Below are 19,260 nucleotides of genomic sequence, written 5' to 3' on the forward strand. Positions count from 1 at the left end.
TGATTTAAATTACACTGTATTTGAACCGAGGTTTACAGAAGTCTGTTATCAGTTATTCTGATTTTGGGGTTCAGGGCCTTGGTGCCAAACTTCCACCATTCAGGGTTCCCTTACTCCACTCAGAATGGTAGGCCACAGACAGAGACATTCCCCGTGACCCTCCAGACTCAGCAGGAGAGTGGAGGTCCTTATCCTTGTACATGACCAGCACGACACAGCAAGGCCTCTCACTCCAAAGCAGCCCTGACAGAGGCTGGGAGGGCACCTACAGTCAGCATAACACTTTCTCGAGGTGTCCTGTTTTATCCTATCCATGTCAATTTCACACTCTACTCCATGATGGTGTTCTGATAAAATGTTTCTTCCACGCTGAGCAAAACCGACGTTCAGCGCCATGCCTCTGCTGGGACTTCGGTGCCCCAGGCAGACCACCCTGGTGGACAGTGCAGCCCTAAGTGACACTCCGCTGTGCGCTGGCGTGTACAGGCACCTTCGGTTTATCATCTTATGTAATTTTCACACTCATTCTGCGAGATGGAGGCGGGCTTTCTCATTTTAGAGCTGTGAAGACCCAAAGCTCCAGGAGGTAAAGCGGGTTCCCTGAGTTGGTGGCAGGCCTGATGGGGCGTCCCTATGCTCTGCCACCCCTGACCACTGAAGTCCCATTACGATTCTGCCAGCCCTTACAGCATTAAAATCAACACAGTTCCCCATGGCAGCACTCAAATAAAAGCCAAGTGCTTCCCTACCACCCTCTGAAGCGGTGTGCACAGCTGAGTGCACAGGCTGGGCAGCCCGTGGCAGAGGGGCCGTCCTGGACTCTTGGTACAGGCTCCTGGCTACATTCCCTGTGGCAGAATGGAACAGGCAAGGACTGAGGACCAGGAAGTCTGGCCTTGCCGGTCACTGGCAGTGTGACCTTGGGAAGTTCCTTCCTCTCTCTGGGCTTTAGTTTCTTCATCGGAACAATGAATGGTGGACTGGGTGATTTCTATGCTTTGGGACCCTAGAGCTTTTCCACCTCAGCATTCTAGACGCTACCTCCAGGAACGTTCCACCCCTTGTGCTCCTTCCCTCTCATCAAAAAGAGTCCATACTGCAAATTTCCCTTTTCTTTTTAAAAATAAAGCCTAAAACAACATTCTAAGGCCCCGGATTTTTGGACAAGGCAGCTGTAGTCCCCACCACCCTTGCTCTCCATTTCCTTCTTCCTGTGACACACACTGTGGCCCCAAAAAGCTCAGGGGGCCCCTGAGACTCAGAGCTGGTGGGATGAAGAAGCCCTCCTCTGCCAACAAACTCTAAGAACCTGCTGGATTCCCATGCAGTCCTAGGGCTTCGCTTGTTAAGCATCCCTTCCCCTAGAACCTAGGTTAAGGAAAGCATTCAGCGTTTTGTTCTATGACTGAGCTGCCCAGTAAGGTGGGCTGAGGCTCCAGAAACTACCCGAGTGAGAAACACTGGAGTGGAGGGCCACCCAGCTCCCTGCAGGCCCTATGCCAGGCCCCTCTCTTCTGGGTGGGGTGACCAGGAGGACAACAGCACAATGTTTCCATCCTAGCTGCAGGAAATCCCCCCAAAACCCCAGAGACCCATATGGGAGGTGGGGACAACAGGTTTCGGATCAGGCAAACCTAGCTTAGAATAGTGGCTTCACGAGGAAGTCACTTCACCTTCTCGGGGCCACGGTTGCCTCATCTGCACCCACCTGTACAGGCTGTGATGAAAGAGAATGAAAGTTAAGCACTTAACGCCTGAGACACCAGAATTACTTTAAACGGTAGAATCCTAGGGAATCCAGCATCCTGGAAGGTTCTCTAGAAGTCAGGTTTGGGGTGGGGGGGTGCTGAGGTGCAGATATGCTCTAGATCCAGCCTGTGGCGGGATCATGTGGCTGCATGGCCAGAGCCCACAGTAGGAGAGCCCTCTTACCAAACAATTTACAACTCTAGGCCTCGGGTTCCTCACCTTTAAAATGGAAGGTGAAGGGTTCCTAAAAGCTGTTATCAAGGGCTGCCTGGAATCCCCCTGTAATCCGTTCCCGGCACGGAGGCCTTGAGGATGTGTGAGCAAGGACATCAAAACAGGCTTGAGGAGAGAAGCATTTCCAATAAATAAATGGGCTGTCACTCATTTCCAAGGTTGGTCAAAATCATAGGCCCATAGATTGGGCCCAGCTGGGGCTGGAAGGCACTGAAGCCACAGCGTCGACATCTTCTGCTTTACAGAGCAGGACACCAAGGCTCAGAGCGAGTAGGTAATGGGCTAGGGTGCATACACTGAATCTGCAGCATGGCCCGGCTGAAGCCTAGGTCTCCAGACAGGGTTAGGGGATACTTTAAAAGTTTTAGGAAATATGGTGCTTAACTTTCATAACCATCTGCACAGGTGGGTGCAAATGAGGCAACCGTGGCCCTAAGAAGGCTAAGTGACTTCCTCGTGGAGCCAGGCAGGGGTCAGTCACTGCCCTCAGGCCTGTGGGGGCTGGGTGACACCTCTCTGCAGGGGGTTGTGACAAAGGAGGACCTGGGTGTCATGTCATTTTCTATGGCAGCAGCTTCCCTGGCAGTGTGTGGGCAGGAGCAAGGTGAGGCCTTAGGACAGGGCACTCGAGGCTCACCAGCCTGTGTGACCTCATCCTCAGGGTGAACAGGGAGCATCCAGGTGGCAGCAGAGGCCCTGCAGGAGGCTCAGCTGGCATCGTTGATGGCAGTCCGAGAGCCACCCAGCAGTCTCTCATGCTCGCCCTCTTCTGCTGGGGGCCGGCCCCTGGACAGGCGGGTCAGCAGTGGGCGGTGCAGCCCGTTGTAGAGGGCAGTGCCCAACAGGAGGATGAGGAACCCGAGGATCTGCAGAGGGTGGAAGGCCTCCCAGCCCAGTGCCAGGCTCAGTGCCCAGATGACAACGGTACGCAGGCTGTCCAGTACCATGCGGGTGGTGGCACTCAGTTCCTTAGTGACACTGATGCCCGCAAAGTTGAAGAAGGCAATGCTGCTGATGTTGCCCAGCAGTGCCAGGGCGATGAGCGGTTGTCGGCCCACCTGGCAGAAGGCGTCCAGTGCGTCCTCTAGCACCCCGCGAGGGTTTCCACTGAAGGAGCCGGCGGGGATGTAGTACATGGGCACCAGCAGCAGGGAGAGGATCACCAAGCCAAAGAGGCCTGTGGAGAACGGAGGAAGCACGTCACACTCCCCACTCGGCCCCCAGATTCCCAGCATGTTCCGCCCAGCAAGGGCTCCACTGAGCGCCCGGCCACCCCTTCCTAGCGGCCCTCATACCAGCTCCTTCCTTTCAGGTCCTGGAGCCATCCCTCTCATCAGGAATTCACAACGGCCTACTGAATGGGCTCTAGCTGCCCCTTCTTCACTTTAATCTGCATTTTCTGACTGGACCAAGAGTAAGAAATACATTTTATATAGTAACCAGTATACATGTGCACAGGCATGTACACACACGCACACTTTCATGAAACATAGCTACTCTTAGAATGCACAATGTTCTCGGACACTTTTAAATTTTATCCTATTCATTTAAAAAAAATTGCTGCAATCACTACACTGCTCTCACAAGTGTGGAAAAACATAGCTCTCTAATTCAGTGTCACTGGTCTGTGACAAGGAGCTGGACCAGAATGTAAATCAACATACTGCTTCATTCAGAAAGTCTTGCTAGGAAAAAAATAAAAGAGTGGAAACAGACAGTATGCTGGATGAGCGAGTGGATTAACACTCTGCCATAAGCCTCAGCTCACTGTGGACCAGGCACAAGCGGCTCCCTGACTAGTCCACAGGTCACACTTGGCAGCACTGCTCTGAACACCCTGCTAGTTTCACATTTTTAAAGCATAATTTCGATAGTTATTTCCATGCTCAAAAACCTACAGTAGTTCCTCCCTGCCTGTCATTTAAAGTCTAAATCCACTTGTCTGATGTTCAAGGTTCTCCATGATATGACCTTGACCTACTCAATTTCCCATCATTTCCCCACCCTCAAACCTGTGTCTCTCACCCTGTACTCCTCACTGGTTTCCAAACTCATGTTCAGCTCCCCATGCCATCACTCTGTCTGGAGATTCCGCCTCCCTACTCTTGCCTGTTGAAATTTGCAGCTCAGAGGCAACCCTCCCTGCCCCAAGACGTTCAGACATGCCCGATAAGTGAAATATCACTTGAGCACAAGTGGTCTGAGGTAACACGCACTGCTGTCCTTTCCTGCTGGTCAACTCCTCTAGAGTGGGAACTGCATCTCATTCATCTTCATCCTCTTCCTCCTCTAGCTCCAGGCCATGTGCACAGCAGGTGTCAGACTATTTGTCAACACATATGTGGTGAACAGAGGAAGGAGTAGGGGCAAGGGGCTCACCCTCTCCCAGTGTTCCCACTTATGCATTCCCTCCATGTGCTACCCTCCAGGGTGTCCCCCCAACCAGCACCCTCGTCCCAGCCCCTGCGCTCACACACCCTCAGTGCCAACTGCCCGCAGCGGGTGCACGTTGTGCTTGTAGACGAACTTCTCCTCTAGCACCATCTGGATGGAGATGATGATCTGGGCCATGATGATCAACAGGTCCCCTGTGAGAAGAGAGGCGCCCAGGGTGAGGCCAGGGCTGAACCTGGGTCAGGACAGCAAGACAGCAAGGCCACTGGGCCATTGGCAGGGTGGCGGGTCCAGTGCTGAGGGAGGCAGCTCCCAGACACATAACAACACCCAGAGCCCCTGACTTTTGCAGGGCACCATACAGTTCATAAAGCATGGTCATGACAGCCCCCATGCCTGATCTCCTGGCCTCTGGGGGGTAGAGGGGCAGGCCAGCAGGACAGGCACTGTCACCCTCTCTGGGCTGAGGCTCCAGAAGGTCCAGAGGCCTGCCTGGGCCTGAGAGCTGCAGAGTAGGGTAGGCAGGTCTTTTGAGAAGTAAGAGGCTTTGAGATATACATTTCTGGTTTAATCCTGCCTCTGAGGGGCCAGGGTAGTGACTCCACTGTAAAACGGGCTGCCATGCTTCCTTTCTAGGATTATGAGGATTACTGTGATGATGAACACAGTGCTCAGCACCGGGTTGGGTACTTGGTAAGTGCTCCACAACACTCATTGCCTTCCTCTCCCCAGCCCGGCAGCCTGTGCCTATGTATGGATATCACAGCACAGCCCTCGCCTTCCTCTGATCTCCCTGCTCCTGTCTGCCCCTCTCTCATGCTGTTTATGCCTCTCTGTTCTTCCCTACACTCTGTCACCTTGAGAGCAGGTACATGTCCACGTCAGCTGGTCCCCCACATGCCCTCACCCAGCGCCTAGCATACAGCAGAGCTTGTAAAAGTCTGTGGAATGACTCTGTGCTGGGCTCCCAGCGGGGACAGGACAGGATGGGCAGCCCCTGGAGCCCCGACCCCAGCCGCACCTGTGATCACTTCGCTGAGCTTGTGCTGATCGTCGTGCTTGCTCAGGAGGTCAGCTAGGCCCACGACCACCAGTCCTGCAATGGTCACAAGGATGCCCAGCCACTGGCTCAGCGCCAGCCTCCGCCCCAGGAAGGCCACCGAGAACAGGCCTGTGAATATGATCACTGCTCCCCGCAGCATCTGGAAGCTTGAGGCACTGGTCATGTTCAGGGCTAGGAGAGGAGAGATACACTATGTTAGCTCCTGAGGGCCAAGGCTGTCTATTCACTGAGGTGTCCTCAGGGCTGAAGACGCCTCACACATAGCCTGTGCTCAATAAACCTTGGTTGAGTGCGTGCGTGTGGGTGAGAACGTCTGTGGGAGAGGCAGGGGTGAGGTGAAGATGAGCTGGGCATGGGGGTGGCTGTTTTCCCAGTGGCTCCCTCAGGCCATGGGCTTCACTGAGCCCTTCTCGGCCTGGCAGCTACTCACCCACATACATGATGCTGGTTCCAGTCATGTCGCAGAGGGCTGGGGGCAGAAAAAGAAGTGGGTTGAAGGGCTGCTGGGGACCCAGGCTGGCGTCTGGCTGCCCGGCAGCTCTGCACCGGAGCAGGTAGAAGACAGCCAGGCAGGAGAACTCTCCCAGGAACATGCCCACTGCCTGCGGGGACAGAAGCACAGGAGCTCACAGCGGGAGGGAGGGCCACCTTTAACAAAATTCTTTAAACACGATCTTTCTTCAAACAAGAGCTCACATATACCTGTAACGCTATATACCTATAACCCCAACAGGTAAAACAGATAAAAGCAGAGCTGCTGTGTGGGGGAGGCCAGTGACTGCCTCCTGGGTCTCCCCCTAGTCCACGAAACACCGCTATGGACACCCTAAGGCTGTGTGAGCCTGGTGTGAAAACTACCGATCTAGGCCAACCCCTGGTCAAGTTCCAGATGGAGAAACTGAGGCCTAGAGAGGCTGAAGGACTTATTTAAAGTCACAGAGCAAGTTGCTGGCAGAGCTGGGGCTGAAATTGAGTCTTCCGCTTCCTAGACTAGCAACAAGCTGCCTTCCATTTATGGTGTCTGCACTGTCCCAGCGGGGTCGGGGCTCCCTGTGGATGGACAGCAGGTTTTGCTACTGGGGATGTTTCCCAAATGTGACCTGACTTGGACGTGGGAGGGCTGGCCTCATGGTGCCCAGGGCATGACCGCTCACCAGGACTTGAGCTGGCTTCTGGCAGAAGACTGTGCCCTCTGCCATCTTCCAGGGGCACCCACACCCTGCCCTTTGTTCTGGGGAGGGAGAGAAAGGGGATAGCTCTTCTGGGAGCAGAGGAAGTCTCCACCCCTAGGTCAGGAAACAGCAGGGCCTCATGGGGGACACATGCCCCGAGGCCTGGAAGATGGGAGGCGGGGAGGGACAGGGCAGATACCTGGAGGAAGGGATGCTGGAAGCTGTGTTCCTTGCTCCCTCCACAGCCCTGGGCCACGAAGTTGTCTGCCCACCTGCAGCACAGAGAGAGAAGGTCAAACCCTGGCCCTGGTGCCTGCAGACAAGCTAGTTTCTCTCAATGCCAAGAGGCCAGACTTAGGGGACTCGGCTGAAAGTGGGGCTCCCTCTCCAAGGGGCCATCTCCACAGGGAGGAGTCTTCATCTGGGATTGCGGACAGAATGTGGGGGCCTTTAGCTGAAATTTCATGAACCATCAACTGAAAGTTAGCACTTCCTCAAATCATGAATGTAGTATTGCAGTACCTGTGACTTTGTCACATAGAAATCACAGCTATTCTCATTATCACATTAGGGTCGTTGCGCATATTGTGAAGTATCATTTACACTCATCACTTCTCCAAAATTACAGTAATTAGACCCACTACTTATAATTTTATGTGTCAAGAAGTGTATACACACACATATTACTAAATCACAACTTTGCTTTTTTAATGTTTTAATAACTTTATTTCAATATAATTGGCTTTTCCTGTAATCCTTGGTCTTTTATTTGTACATTTTAAGACAATACTCTAGGAAGTACATTTATTTGCATATTTTAAAACAGTACTCTAAGCTTCACCAGACTATCAAAGGGATCCACAGCACAAAAAGTATCAAGCGCCCCTGGCCTACAAGGGCAATTTGGCCCTTGGAATGACCGCCTGACACACACCTGGTCCCCTTCAGGTAACCTGGAGGGTTTGGAGGGTCTTTTGAGCACTGACTCGAAACAGGTGGCAAGTACACTGCACTGGTGGCGGCCTCGCAGCCAGCACCCTGGCAGACGGCGTAACCGACTATGGTATGCCCCCCATCAAGCCCCGACACGTGCCCACAAGTCTTCGTGGCATGGCACTCTGGGCAGCTACCAGCAATCATCCCGCACGGTCCTCCATCTGTGCACTCAAGTTCCCACTCCTGAACTTCAATTTTGCTGGGCTTAGTTGTGTCGCTGGGGCCTAATCTGATCTCTCTCTCACTTGAAAGCCCTTCAGATATTTGGTGACTTTTCCACCTTCTTCTGAATCTTCTCATCTCCTGGCTCAACAGCCCCAGCCCTTCTAACCTTTCACTTCCCTGGCTGCTGACTTCTGGAAGTGCTCCGGGGGGGCCCAGGCTCAGGCCCAAGGTCATGTGATCCGGCCCAGACTGAGTCTGGCAAGATGGTGGCCCCTCCCTCGTGGTGGACATCCTAGATTAGTTGATATGCTTTGACCGCGTCTGCCACATCACACTGCTGACTCAAGTCAACGCAGACCCAGGGCTGTTTCCTGTGAGCCACTGACACGCTCCCTCTGCAGCAACCCCCATGTAGGTGGCTGTCTCTAAAGTACAAGACTCAGGACTACTTCTTCTTAAATGTCTTTCTTTGCAATATCTGTCAAGAGCAGCCACATTGTAGCATTCGGCCCTACTCCACTGGCTCATCTATGCTATAAGCCTGAGCTCCTAAAGGGCAGGGGACCCTCTACTTCCTGTGCCATGAGCATTGGCCACCGGTTGTGCCAAGCTGGTAGGGTCTGAGGTTGACAAAGATCCTGTTCAGCCCTGGCTTCTCTGTGCCCTGAGTTTAGGGAGGGGAACAGGGAACTCTTTCCCACAGCCCTGGGCAAGGGCATGATGGCCTGATGCTGGCAGGGGGAGGGCGGGGTCAATGGTGGGGGTAGCACAGACCTGTGAGGGAGAGACCAGGTCTACTCAGAGATCTGAACACACCCCAGGGTGAGTGACAAACAGGCCTACAGCCAACTTGTCTCACAGTGGGAGACCCTACACACCCCAGAGATGTAGAGAGGGGCAGTTGGAGGGCTTGTGCTTCCTGGGAGTGGTGGGGGTCAAAGGAGAGCTGAAGGGTGGGGAGAGGATCTGATACGACCCCTTGGGAAATATGACTGGAAGGTAGAGAGAAATCTGGAGCCCTGCCCAAGTCAGGGGAGCAGGCTGTAACCAGTACCAATGGGGCAAAGAAAGCCCCCACTACCGACCAGAAACCACCTGCTCTCTGGGGGCTCGTTTCTGCCTGATCTGCTGCAGGTTCTGGCCCTTGGATCCTGGGCAGGACAGGACTTGGATGTGGGTGTCGGCCACACACCAACTCTGTGCCTCACCCAGGCAGGCCTGCTCTCCTGCTCTCCAACTCAGACTCGCTATTGCAGAAATAGCCTTCTGGGAGGGCGTGGGTGAGGCAACAGAGCAGAACAGAGGAGAAGCAAGGAAGAGAGAAGAGGTCAAGCTTTACCGGTGGCGGTGGCGCAGAGCCAACTGCCCCGGGGCAAGTGAGAAGGTCGGTTGGAGAGAGGGGAATTCCCGGGGCTGGAGCCAGAGCTCCTCCAGGAGCATGGGAGGGCCTGCCCAGTCCATGAAGAGCAACCAGAAGCCTAGGACAAGGGCAGGTGTGGAGCTCCTTCCTCATCCTGGGGCCACACCCAGAGCACCGACTGACAGGCTCAAAATGACCTCCAGATCTAGTGGTGGAGCCACCTCCCAGAACTCCCTCTGGGTCACCACCTACGCAGCTTACAGTAATGACAACTCACACCTGTATCACTTTCTGGTTCCACAGTGACCGTCACTTGAGAGAGCGTGAGCTCAGCATCCAGCAACTTCCACATCTCTCAGTCCCCTGCTCCTGGCACATTACCAGACAGCAGCTCAAACATTCTTTTGCTGAATGAATGGGACTTGCAGATTTCACTGAGCAAAGAGGCAGGTACTCCAGTCCAGAGTCAGTGTCTCCATGAGTCCTCATTTGCCACCCAGTTTGAGGTGCCCCCTGCCGGTGGGACAAGTTGGGCCTGTCCTCCCAAAGTGGGGCACCATGTGGGGAGCTGGCTGTAGGGTGGTGCTGAGCTCCCTCCCCTCCTCCAATGGCTGTGCTCACTTTCTCCAAGGGGTGGGTCTGCCTGAACAGGTTGGGGCTGGCAGCGTTCCCAGCTGGGGAAATGGAATCTTTTTGTATCTGAGGGCCTGGGGCAGGCTTGCAGCCTAAGAGATTGAGTGTCAGGGACAGGCTGCCCTGCCCAGCCTCTCTTCAGGCCAGGGAGATCAGGCCTGCAGGCACTTTGGGATGAGTCAGGCTTCTGACGGGAAGACTTCTGAGGGAGTCCTGGCCTTGAGACAGACTTTGGCTCACTGTGCAGCCACAGAGGACCCCAGGTAGCACAGAACAAGAGCTAAAATCCAGCCTCAGTTCCTCTGGGGATGACAGCGTCTGACCCCTAAGGCAGGACAGCACTTGGCTATTTGCAAAACACTTCACTAACAGTTTTTATAAAGGTACAATTCATTGAGCACTGACTTTGCGCCAGGCCTGCGCTAAGCACTCCACGTGGGATGTCTGGTCGAAGTCTCAAGACGGAGATCCTTATTTTACAGTGAAGACGTCAAGGCTTGGGCGCAGGTGTGGCAAGAGCTGTGCTCAGACTCGTACAGTTAACAACGGGTGGGGCTAGGGCCAAACCCATCTGTTTCAATGTACATTCAGGAAAGGCAGCAGGATCCTTGGACAGCTCAGATGTTTGAGTCTCACAGGCTGGACAAATTATAGTTTTCTCATCTATAAGATGGGGATAATAATGCCTACACTGATGAACTGTCAAAAGTAATAAATAAAACATCTAAGACTGGGAACATGGCAGGAATTCGATAAAAGTTCTTTTCTGCCCCTTCTCCCTCTTTTCCCTCTACCAAGCAGAAGCCATCTCCCCTTGCATTGGGTCAGTGTGGCCCTGCTCTGCTCCAGCCTGAAAGCTTCTGGGAAAGCATCCACTCTCTGGGACCTACCCTGCTGGCTGAGGCAGAGGCAGCTGGAGAGGCCTCAGGCTACTGCCCCTGTCATTCCATAGAGCCACAAAGTGCTGAGAGGAGAAGAAACTCAGCCATCATCACACAAAGCTCCTTACTTGACAGACGAGGAACCCAGGGACCAGAGAGGGCTTGAGGGACACAGGCTTGTACCCCGGAGCCTCCATCTCCAGTTCTGTGCCCCTTCCTCAACATCTGAAGTTCTATCACCTCTGACTCCAGACTCTTCCCATTACCCCAGCTGGGGCGGGGAGAGGGTCAGCCCTGCAGATGGGCCCTCCATTCGCTCTAGATACCGTATCCTGGAGAGAGCCCTGGTCTCCAGGGCAGGAGGCCTGTGGGGATCCACGGGTCAGGCTGAGGCCACATGAGGACTGTGCTCTGCTGGCAGATGCAGGCTTCTCAGCAGGCTCGGGGGTGGGCTCCCCTTGCTGGAGGGTGAGTCACTCCAGTGTGGCCTTGCCCAAACTCAAAGTTCAGCATTCTGAGAGAGATGCGCGTCCGTGTCGGGGGTGGGGGGGGCGGACACTGAGGAAGTGGCTGCTGTGGCTGGCTCAGACCGATTAGCTGTGTGTCCGTCCCCTGCAGAATCTCTGCCATTTCCTCTCTCATTCCGGGTTTGTAAAGCCCCATGAGTCAGCTTCTTTCTCCTGCAGGGGATGTTCAGAAGGGCAACAGGGCTTCTCCGCTCTCTGGGGTGTCACAGCGGGTGGTCCTGGCTCATGAGGTGATAAAGGATGCCGAGCCCTCTCATCTCTGACTAGCAGAAAACCTTCCTCACTAGACCCTACCTTGTGTCTGGGAAGAAGGCAGGGCAGGGATCATCACGTCCATTTACAGATGAAACTTAGGCTTGGAGAAGCGCAGCGACTCGTCTAATCCCACAGCTTCCAAGCCTCATGTTCTTTCCACTCTACTACACTGCCCTCCTGATTTAAGGCCTTCTCCAGCTGGCCCAGGAACCCCTTTGAAGCAACTGTCCCATGGCAGCTCATGGAACCCAAGGGTGGGGACAGCTACCAAGACAAAAGTTAGAGCTGGCACAGAAAGGACAGAGTCCTTCCCTAATAGAAGCCCAGTGGTCCCAGGCCTCTTGTCATGTTCCCGGCAGAGTCCCTGGACCCAGGAGGCCTGACTGTTGGAGTCACCCTCATGGCTCCTCCCTGGCTGGGTGGGCTTCACAGCCTGCAGAAGTTTAGGAGGGGATCTGAGCCTTACTCAATGAGCGTCCACTTGACCCTGGCTCTCTGCATGAAGAACCCCAGTGGGATTCGAGAGAATGGGCATGACCCTATAGACAGCCACTGAGCCAGGCAGACAGCCCTAGGCAGTGTCCAGGGAGGGCGACACGCTTGGTCTCCAGGAGACGCCTCAGTGGGAGGTCCTGGTGAGGGGTGAGAAAGCAGCCACAGAAAGGGGAAGGAGGGGCCGGCCCAATGGCACAGTGGTTAAGTACGCACGTTCCACTTCAGCGGCCAGGGGTTTGTGGGTTTGGATCCCAGGTGGATCCATGGCAACGCTTGGCAAAGCCATGCTGTGGTAGGCGTCCCACATATAAAGTAGAGGAAGATGGGCACGGATGTTAGCTCAGGACCAGTCTTCCTCAGCAAAAAGAGGAGGATTGGCAGCAGTTAGCTCAGGGCTAATCTTCCTCAAAAAAAAAGAAAAAAGAAAGAAAGGGGAAGGAGCCATTTCACAGGGAAGGGCACTCTGCCAAGACCCAGAGATGGGGCTAAGGGCCAGCCTGACTGGCGGCTTTCCCTCCTGCAGGTATGTCACCCCTGTCTCCACCCCAGCCAGGGCAGGCCATCTCCCTGCAGCGTCCCCAAACCTGCTGAGTGGGCAGAGTGGCCTCCTCCAGTGGGGAGCTGACCTGTGGTGCCAGCACAGCAGGCAGCACGTGCTCACACCCACTTCCTCATCCACTCTCTTTAGTCACCCCAGGAACCCGGGGAGGGAAACACGCTCACTTCACAGGCCAAGAAACTGCACGAGGCTACTAGAGACTGAAACTGAACCTTGAGTGGCCTCCGGCTCCAGGCAGAAAACAAGCAGTGTGACAGCAGGGTCCTCTGGGCTGAGACAGAGGCTTACTGCCCAGTTCCCGAGGGAGGGCGCCTTGCCACTTAGAAGATTACAATTTCCACGGGCACATGCTTGTCTTTGTCTGGGAGATGTGAGGAGAAATCCCCAAGGAAGAGGGACTTTTGGAACAGGACTGGACTAAAATGTTGAGATCCGCCTTCCGGTCCCTGCTGACACCAACCAGCTGAGTCACAAAAAGAAACTTCTCTTGGGGGGCTGGCCTGGTGGCGCAAGCGGTTAAGTGCACACGTTACGCTTCAGCAGCCCAGGGTTCGCCAGTTCGGATCCCAGGTGCGGACATGGCACCACATGGCAAGCCATGCTGTGGTAGGCATCCCACATATAACAAGTAGACGAAGATGGGCATGGATGTTAGCTCAGGGCCAGTCTTCCTCAGCAAAAAGAGGAGGATTGGCAGCAGATGTTAGCTCAGGGCTAATCTTCCTCAAAAAAAAAAAATATATAAATAAATAAATAATAAAAAAGAAACTTCTCTTGGGACCTTGACCGTAAATTGTGGGGAGGGGATCGGAATGGATGATTTCTATGTTTCTAACAACTCTAAATGCCCCAAAAAATGACTAGAGAGGTCCCCAGCCTCATCCCATACTGGTGGTAAAGAGCACGGATTCTAGAGGCAGACCACTCAGGCTCAAATATAAACTCTGCCACTTAAAACCTGCATTGAACTTGGGCAAGTAACATCTTTCCACACCTCAGTTTCCTTATCTGGGACGATGAGTTTGTCTACCTCATGGGGTGGTTATGAGAACTCATTAAACTCACACATGAAAGGCGGCCAGAGTGGGACCTGGCACATGGTGTTCTCTCTGTATTAGCTGGATAGCACTTGCTGTGGTCACAATCTTCTCTGTCTGTCCCTGACAGAAACTGCAGGTCAGAATGTGATTTCAAATTGATAACTCCCATCAGGACGTACATAGCCACTCTCCCATGTTCTTTCTCTCTGACAGCGTCTTTCTCACAGTCTGGCCTTAGAACACTGCTTAGGGTCCAATTTTGGGGCCGTCTCAGATAGGGAGGTTCCTGAGAGGCCCCACATCAGGCTACAGGGCAGGAGACAGGACCACAGGTTGGGTCCCCACCTGGGAGCCTCTTTCCTGCCTCTCTGGCAGCTTCTAAGGGCAAAGCCTCCTGGGACTGAGGATCCCCTGACTTCCTACCTGACTGGTTTGGAGCATTTTAAGGAAGGAGCTGAGTCAGACCAGTTCATCCCAGTGGTAACTGGTAATCTCAACTCTCCTTGGGGACAGAAGCCCTGGCAGACCTACAGCCACTCTCTAAGCACTTGACTGAGGCCTTAGGCTGGTGCAGCAGATGGATGGATGGACAACTTGTTCTGCTTCGTTCAGATCTTAACCGAGATGGGAACCCTCAGGTTGTCTCCTTTGCAGCTAAGGCCTCAGCAGAAGGAGTGACCTGCAGGAGGCCGCAGGGCGCAGGAGACCAGCACAAGACACAGACACACACTCAGCTGGCCAGAGCCCAACCAGAGAGACAGGTGGGTCTCATCCAGAGCTCCAATTCCTTTGGCAGAAGGAAGGACATTGTGATTGAAAAGTGTGTACACATCTGTGTCCTCCACCTCAGATTCTAAGCATCTCAAGGTCTTCTCCTGGTCACTTCTGTCTCCTTCCCTGAGTCCAGACAGTGCCTCACACACTGTAGGTACCTTATACCTGTCTGATGAATTGAGCAAGGTACTTCTCTCCCAGACCTCTCTTCTGGGGCATTTCTCACATCACTGATGGAGTGGGCTAGAAATAAATGCTTCGAAAATGAATAAGATATGACCAGCGCCCCCCACCCCCGCCCCTGGGGGGCCTGGGGCATTGCCTAGAGGGTGACTGGGGTGACTCCCCATTGCCCTGGAGCCTGGCAGCGCCCAGCTGGAAGTGAGGTCTGACCAGGAGAGGCCACTGTCCACTGTTCTGCACATGCACCTGGGAACTGGTTCAGAGAAAGGCCAGGCTCTGGGTACTCGGGCTCTCAGAAGGGAACAGAAGGGGCAGGAAGGCCCTGACCTGAGGTGGGTGCCAAGAGAAGGGACTGCTGACTGGGCCCCCCTGCACATTACAGACAGGGGGCTCTGCTCGGTCCCTCAGCCTCATGACAGCCCTGGGTCCTCAATCCTCAACCTCCAGCGGACTGTCCTCACTGTCCCACAAGTACCTTTTCTCATCCCTCAGAGCTCAGCTGCCCACTTGCCCTCTCTGTCTAGGTTAATGACATTTCTGTTTTCCCAGCAGAAACCCTGGAGTGATCACTGTCTTAGGCCTGTGGGTCAGGCCTTGTGGCTTCATTGTGCTGCTGGTCTCTCCTGCCTGTCCCTTCCTTTCCCGCCTCACTGCCACCTCCTAGTTCCCCTCATCTGCCATGCAGCAGCCTTGGAGTGGCTTTCCCTGCACCAAACTACTCTTCACCTTGACCACTAGGTTCATCCTATCACTTTTAACTCTAACTCCCTGCTCAAAAGCCCCTCTTTGATTATGGGATAAAATCTGGCCTGGGCATTTGGAACTAGTTACAATCCACTTCATTTGGCCCTGCTGTTCCCTGCTTCGAGGTCCCCACCACCTGTAGAAATCCCACAGAAATTTCAAAGCCCAGCTGTAACCTTTCCTCCAGGAGGGGCCCATGGGGCACCCCCTTCTCTGTCGCAGCAGCTCTCCAGGCTCAGGCTCACGTTCACTCGGCCTGCATGGCCTCAACTGTAGCTCGCGTGCACAAGGCTGGGAGTCGCACCCACACCCGGCCCCCGGCTCCCGGACGGCGGGGCCTCCTACGCCAGCGCTGGAAGGGGTCGGCAAGAGGAACTGACCCAAACCTTGCGTTCAAACACGAGGAAACTGAGGCGCGGAGACGGGAGGTGACTCGCTGGGGTCAAGCACACAGCGATCGAAGCCGGGGCTCGGATCCTCCAGTCGGGGCACGGCCTCGCTCCGTATTTCCCGGCCCTCGCACCCCTTGGGTAGTTCAGAAACCGCGTGAACCGACCGGAGAACCTGGGCGGGCCAGTGAAGCCGAGAAAGGAAGGACGGGGACGGAGAGCGAGGGTCGCCAGCGCCCGTGCGGGCCGCGGCGGGCCCGGCAGAGCCCCCTCCCCTCCCGGCCGGGCCCAGACTCACTTTGCCGAAAGCGTGTTGATGGAGCCGGTGACGAGCATGAGCCCGGCCAGGAACAGCTGGTACCTGGTCCAGGCCATGGCGGTGGACCCGGGGAACGCGCAACTGCAGGGACCCCCGGGACCTCCGCGCCCGCTCCACAGAACTGCTCACGACCCGGTCACCGGGGGTCTCAGATGCGAGCGCTTCCGGGCCAGACGTCACGTGACCAGAGCCGGCCCCGCCCCGCGCCGCTCGCTCCGCCCCCCTAGGAGGGCGCTGGCCCGGCTGCTGCCCTTGTCCAACCCACGGTGCCCGTACCCTGCAGGGCTGGAGCCGGACGCACAGGCTTCCAGGGTGACAGCGGCAGGTCACAGGCCCAGATCGCCCCATTTGTGAAAGGAGATAATGAGAGGATGCAATGAGAATGCATCGTGGATGTTAGTTAGAGCTTTGGTAAACCGTTTGAGAGGTTGAGCTGAATGATGTCAAACTGTTACAGCTAGATCTTAAATTAACATGAAGGAAGCCATCTTAGGGAAAGGAAGCAGTATTGTAACTATGACCCTGACTCAATAGTCTCTGTGAATTCTAGCCTGCACATAGCCTCGATGACTAGGCGTCTCTCACTTTTGCAAAATACATGGTCTGCTAGTTCTATCACTCTTGCTTATGTGTACCTCCCAGCTGTGATAAGACAACTTTGTTCTCTGAGTTTTCAGAAACATCATGACCTCCAGAAAGAAAAATTCTGTGTTGGTACCCATGACGAATGACAGAAGGAAGAGATAATGTGGTACCTTGAAGTTCATCACACCAGATAGTGGACATCCCTAACCCCTCTCCTTCCCTGCCCATTTTCCCCATTTAACCGCCTCAAAATTCTGTATAATTTTAAGATGGTTCTTCAGGACACTAGTGTGCCATCTTCCAATTATGCTAGCTACTGGTATAAATTTTCCATTGTCAATCACTGGCTTATTGCAATTGATTGACACCAGATTGGGGCGAGCAGAATGAGTCCCTTTTTGCTTGGTTACAAAACCACACAGCGGAAATGTCCAGCTGGTACTCTCCTCTCTACAGGGTGTCCAGAGAACTCCCGGGAGACCTGGGAAGTGTCCCTAGGGATCCTAGCTCTGTGTTGCTCACATCTTCCAGAAAAGTGAAAAGTCGCGTAGGAATCTAGTTCCTGCTCCCTGGGAGACAATTTTATAGCTGAGGAAACTAAATTGAGAGAAGACAAGTGATTTGCTCACGATCATGCTAATGAGTGATGGAGTGGGGGTTTGCACGCAGATTCTTCAGGCTCCCCTAAATCCGTGCCTTCTGCACAGCCCTTCTGCTCCTTCACGGATTCCCCGGATGCTGCTCTGAGGCATCAGCGGTAGAAAGACCATCCCTAGGTTTGTTTGCAGAGGATTTCTGGCATTTAAAGTACTGCTTCTGGTTCACAGCCTTCAGCGGTCCTCTGCCGTCTTCTCTAGGCCTCTAGCCTGCACCCTATGCCCTGTCACACTGATGAGGATTTTTAGGCTGCTTAATTTTAAAATGGCTTATGATGAGGACTTTTAGGCTGGTTAGTTTTAAAACTACAGATGAGATTCAGGCTCCAAGGAGTGGAATTTGTTTGCCCCTTTGTTGGGAAACATTTACATTTCTAAGGGAAACCTCTGTCTGTGAAGATGCCTCCCTCTCTGTGCCAGGAAGAAGGGGGGATGGTCTTATCTCTGGAAGCTCTTAATCAATGCCAGAGGCAAGAACTTAAGTTGGTTACTGTCTGGCAACCTCTTGTAACTGACCACCCCCCCCCCCCACAACAAATCCTCCTTTGTCTTTAGCCGAGGATAAAATTCAAGCGGTGACTTCTGCCATTTACTCAATCCGGTTTGATTCTTATCTAAAAGTTGTGGGACCGCCAAATGGCCAGACCATACAGGCACTGATACCATTTTAACTTTTTTACATATTCTTTGTCTTGTAAAGAGATAACTCACATACTTATGCCTTAAATTTAGCCCTAACCCTCAACTCGGGGCAGCAGCAGGAGCTCTGACTGCCGGTGGGTCCTGTCCCCACGCACCAGCTCTGCCTGCCCATGGGTCCTGTCCCCATGCCAGCGGGGGCAGCAGAAGCGGCAGCAGCAGAAGCTCTGACTGCCCATGGGTCCTGTCCCCATGCTATTCTATACTATTCTCTAAATAAAAGAGCACTACTGCCAGATCTTGAGAGTCTAAGAAATCTTTCTTTCGACTCCTCGGCTCACCGACCCCGCATCCACACCACAGGCTGGAGCGTAAGTCCTTCGAGCAACTGCTTCAGATCCACTGGGCACATTTCCCCCTTACTATAGATCTTGTTACTAGAGGTGCAGAGCTAGGTCCTGTCTGCCAACTCCTGCTTGCCCTAAGACTGCCTTGAACTTCTGAAAATCACCAGTGTTGAATCAGAAACACTCTCAAGGGACTGCAAAAGACCCCTTTATTGCAGGAAGACCTGACAGAGAAGGCGTATAAGCAGAGTCCTGGACAAAAGGTAGAAGGTCACCGGATAGACAGGGGAAGGGCTTTTCCAGAGAAGGGAGGGAATGGCATGGGCGATGGCACAGAGGCAGAGTGGGTGTGGAGCATGTCTGAGACCCACAGACTATGCAGGAACTTTCCTTCACTGGAGCCTGCTTTCTTCAGTCAGTGCAGGAGATGGGAGACCCAGAAGGAGGTTTCTTCTGAACTTCTTGCTCTCAATAAAACCACTACTTTCATGTGATTTGAAAGGAATCCATTAAGTTATCCAAAAATATTTACTGAAACACTGGGACCTGTAGAGATGAATGAAACACAGCTTCTGGCCCAAGGGACAGACTGGCACAGTCTACACCAGCTGGATTGCCCCATCCTTATCAGAGGCAGTTCCTACAGGCCACAGTGACACATGTGTCCAAGTCAAGGACACTATCCTGAAGTAAACGTTACTAATGACCAGTGGTGTCACCAGCCCGACATGATGTCACTAGCAGCACAGTCTTTGTCTCTATAGCCACATCATAAAATGAATTTTAATTTATCACAGTGTTCTGACTATTCATCAAACTGCTGTCCCTGGAGACAGGAGGATTTATTTGCAAATACGCATGGAGCCCACTAAGTGCCAGCCCCAGAGCCAGGTATGAGGCCACCAAGACAAGTGAGACAAGGTCCCTGCCCTCAAGGAGTTCAGGATTTTATGGAGGAGAGGGGCGAGGGCACCAGTAACCATGCAGCAAAGTGAGGATACGTAAGAGGCAGAGGGAGTTGGGAAAGTGATGGATTCCTCAGGAGGGCCAGGAGCAGGGGCATGACAGTGACAATCAGAGCTGACCTGGATCAGGCGCCCG

General features: G+C 53.8%; 1 protein-coding gene across 1 annotated transcript; it reads right to left on the reverse strand.

Annotated features, from left to right (window-relative positions):
• Positions 1 to 16,135, reverse strand: SLC35F6 (solute carrier family 35 member F6). Its single transcript, XM_014850317.3, has 6 exons — positions 15,912 to 16,135; positions 6,812 to 6,884; positions 5,871 to 6,042; positions 5,399 to 5,611; positions 4,461 to 4,571; positions 1 to 3,160 (listed from the first exon to the last, which is right to left on the reverse strand). Exons 1-6 carry the CDS (start codon positions 15,986 to 15,988, stop codon positions 2,691 to 2,693), a joined length of 1,116 nt encoding a protein of 371 aa, XP_014705803.1. The 5' UTR covers positions 15,989 to 16,135; the 3' UTR covers positions 1 to 2,690.
• Between the last annotated feature and the right edge of the window lie 3,125 nt (positions 16,136 to 19,260).

Source organism: Equus asinus, chromosome 6 (genome assembly GCF_041296235.1).
Source record: "Equus asinus isolate D_3611 breed Donkey chromosome 6, EquAss-T2T_v2, whole genome shotgun sequence".
In the NCBI taxonomy this organism is placed as follows: Eukaryota; Metazoa; Chordata; class Mammalia; order Perissodactyla; family Equidae; genus Equus; species Equus asinus.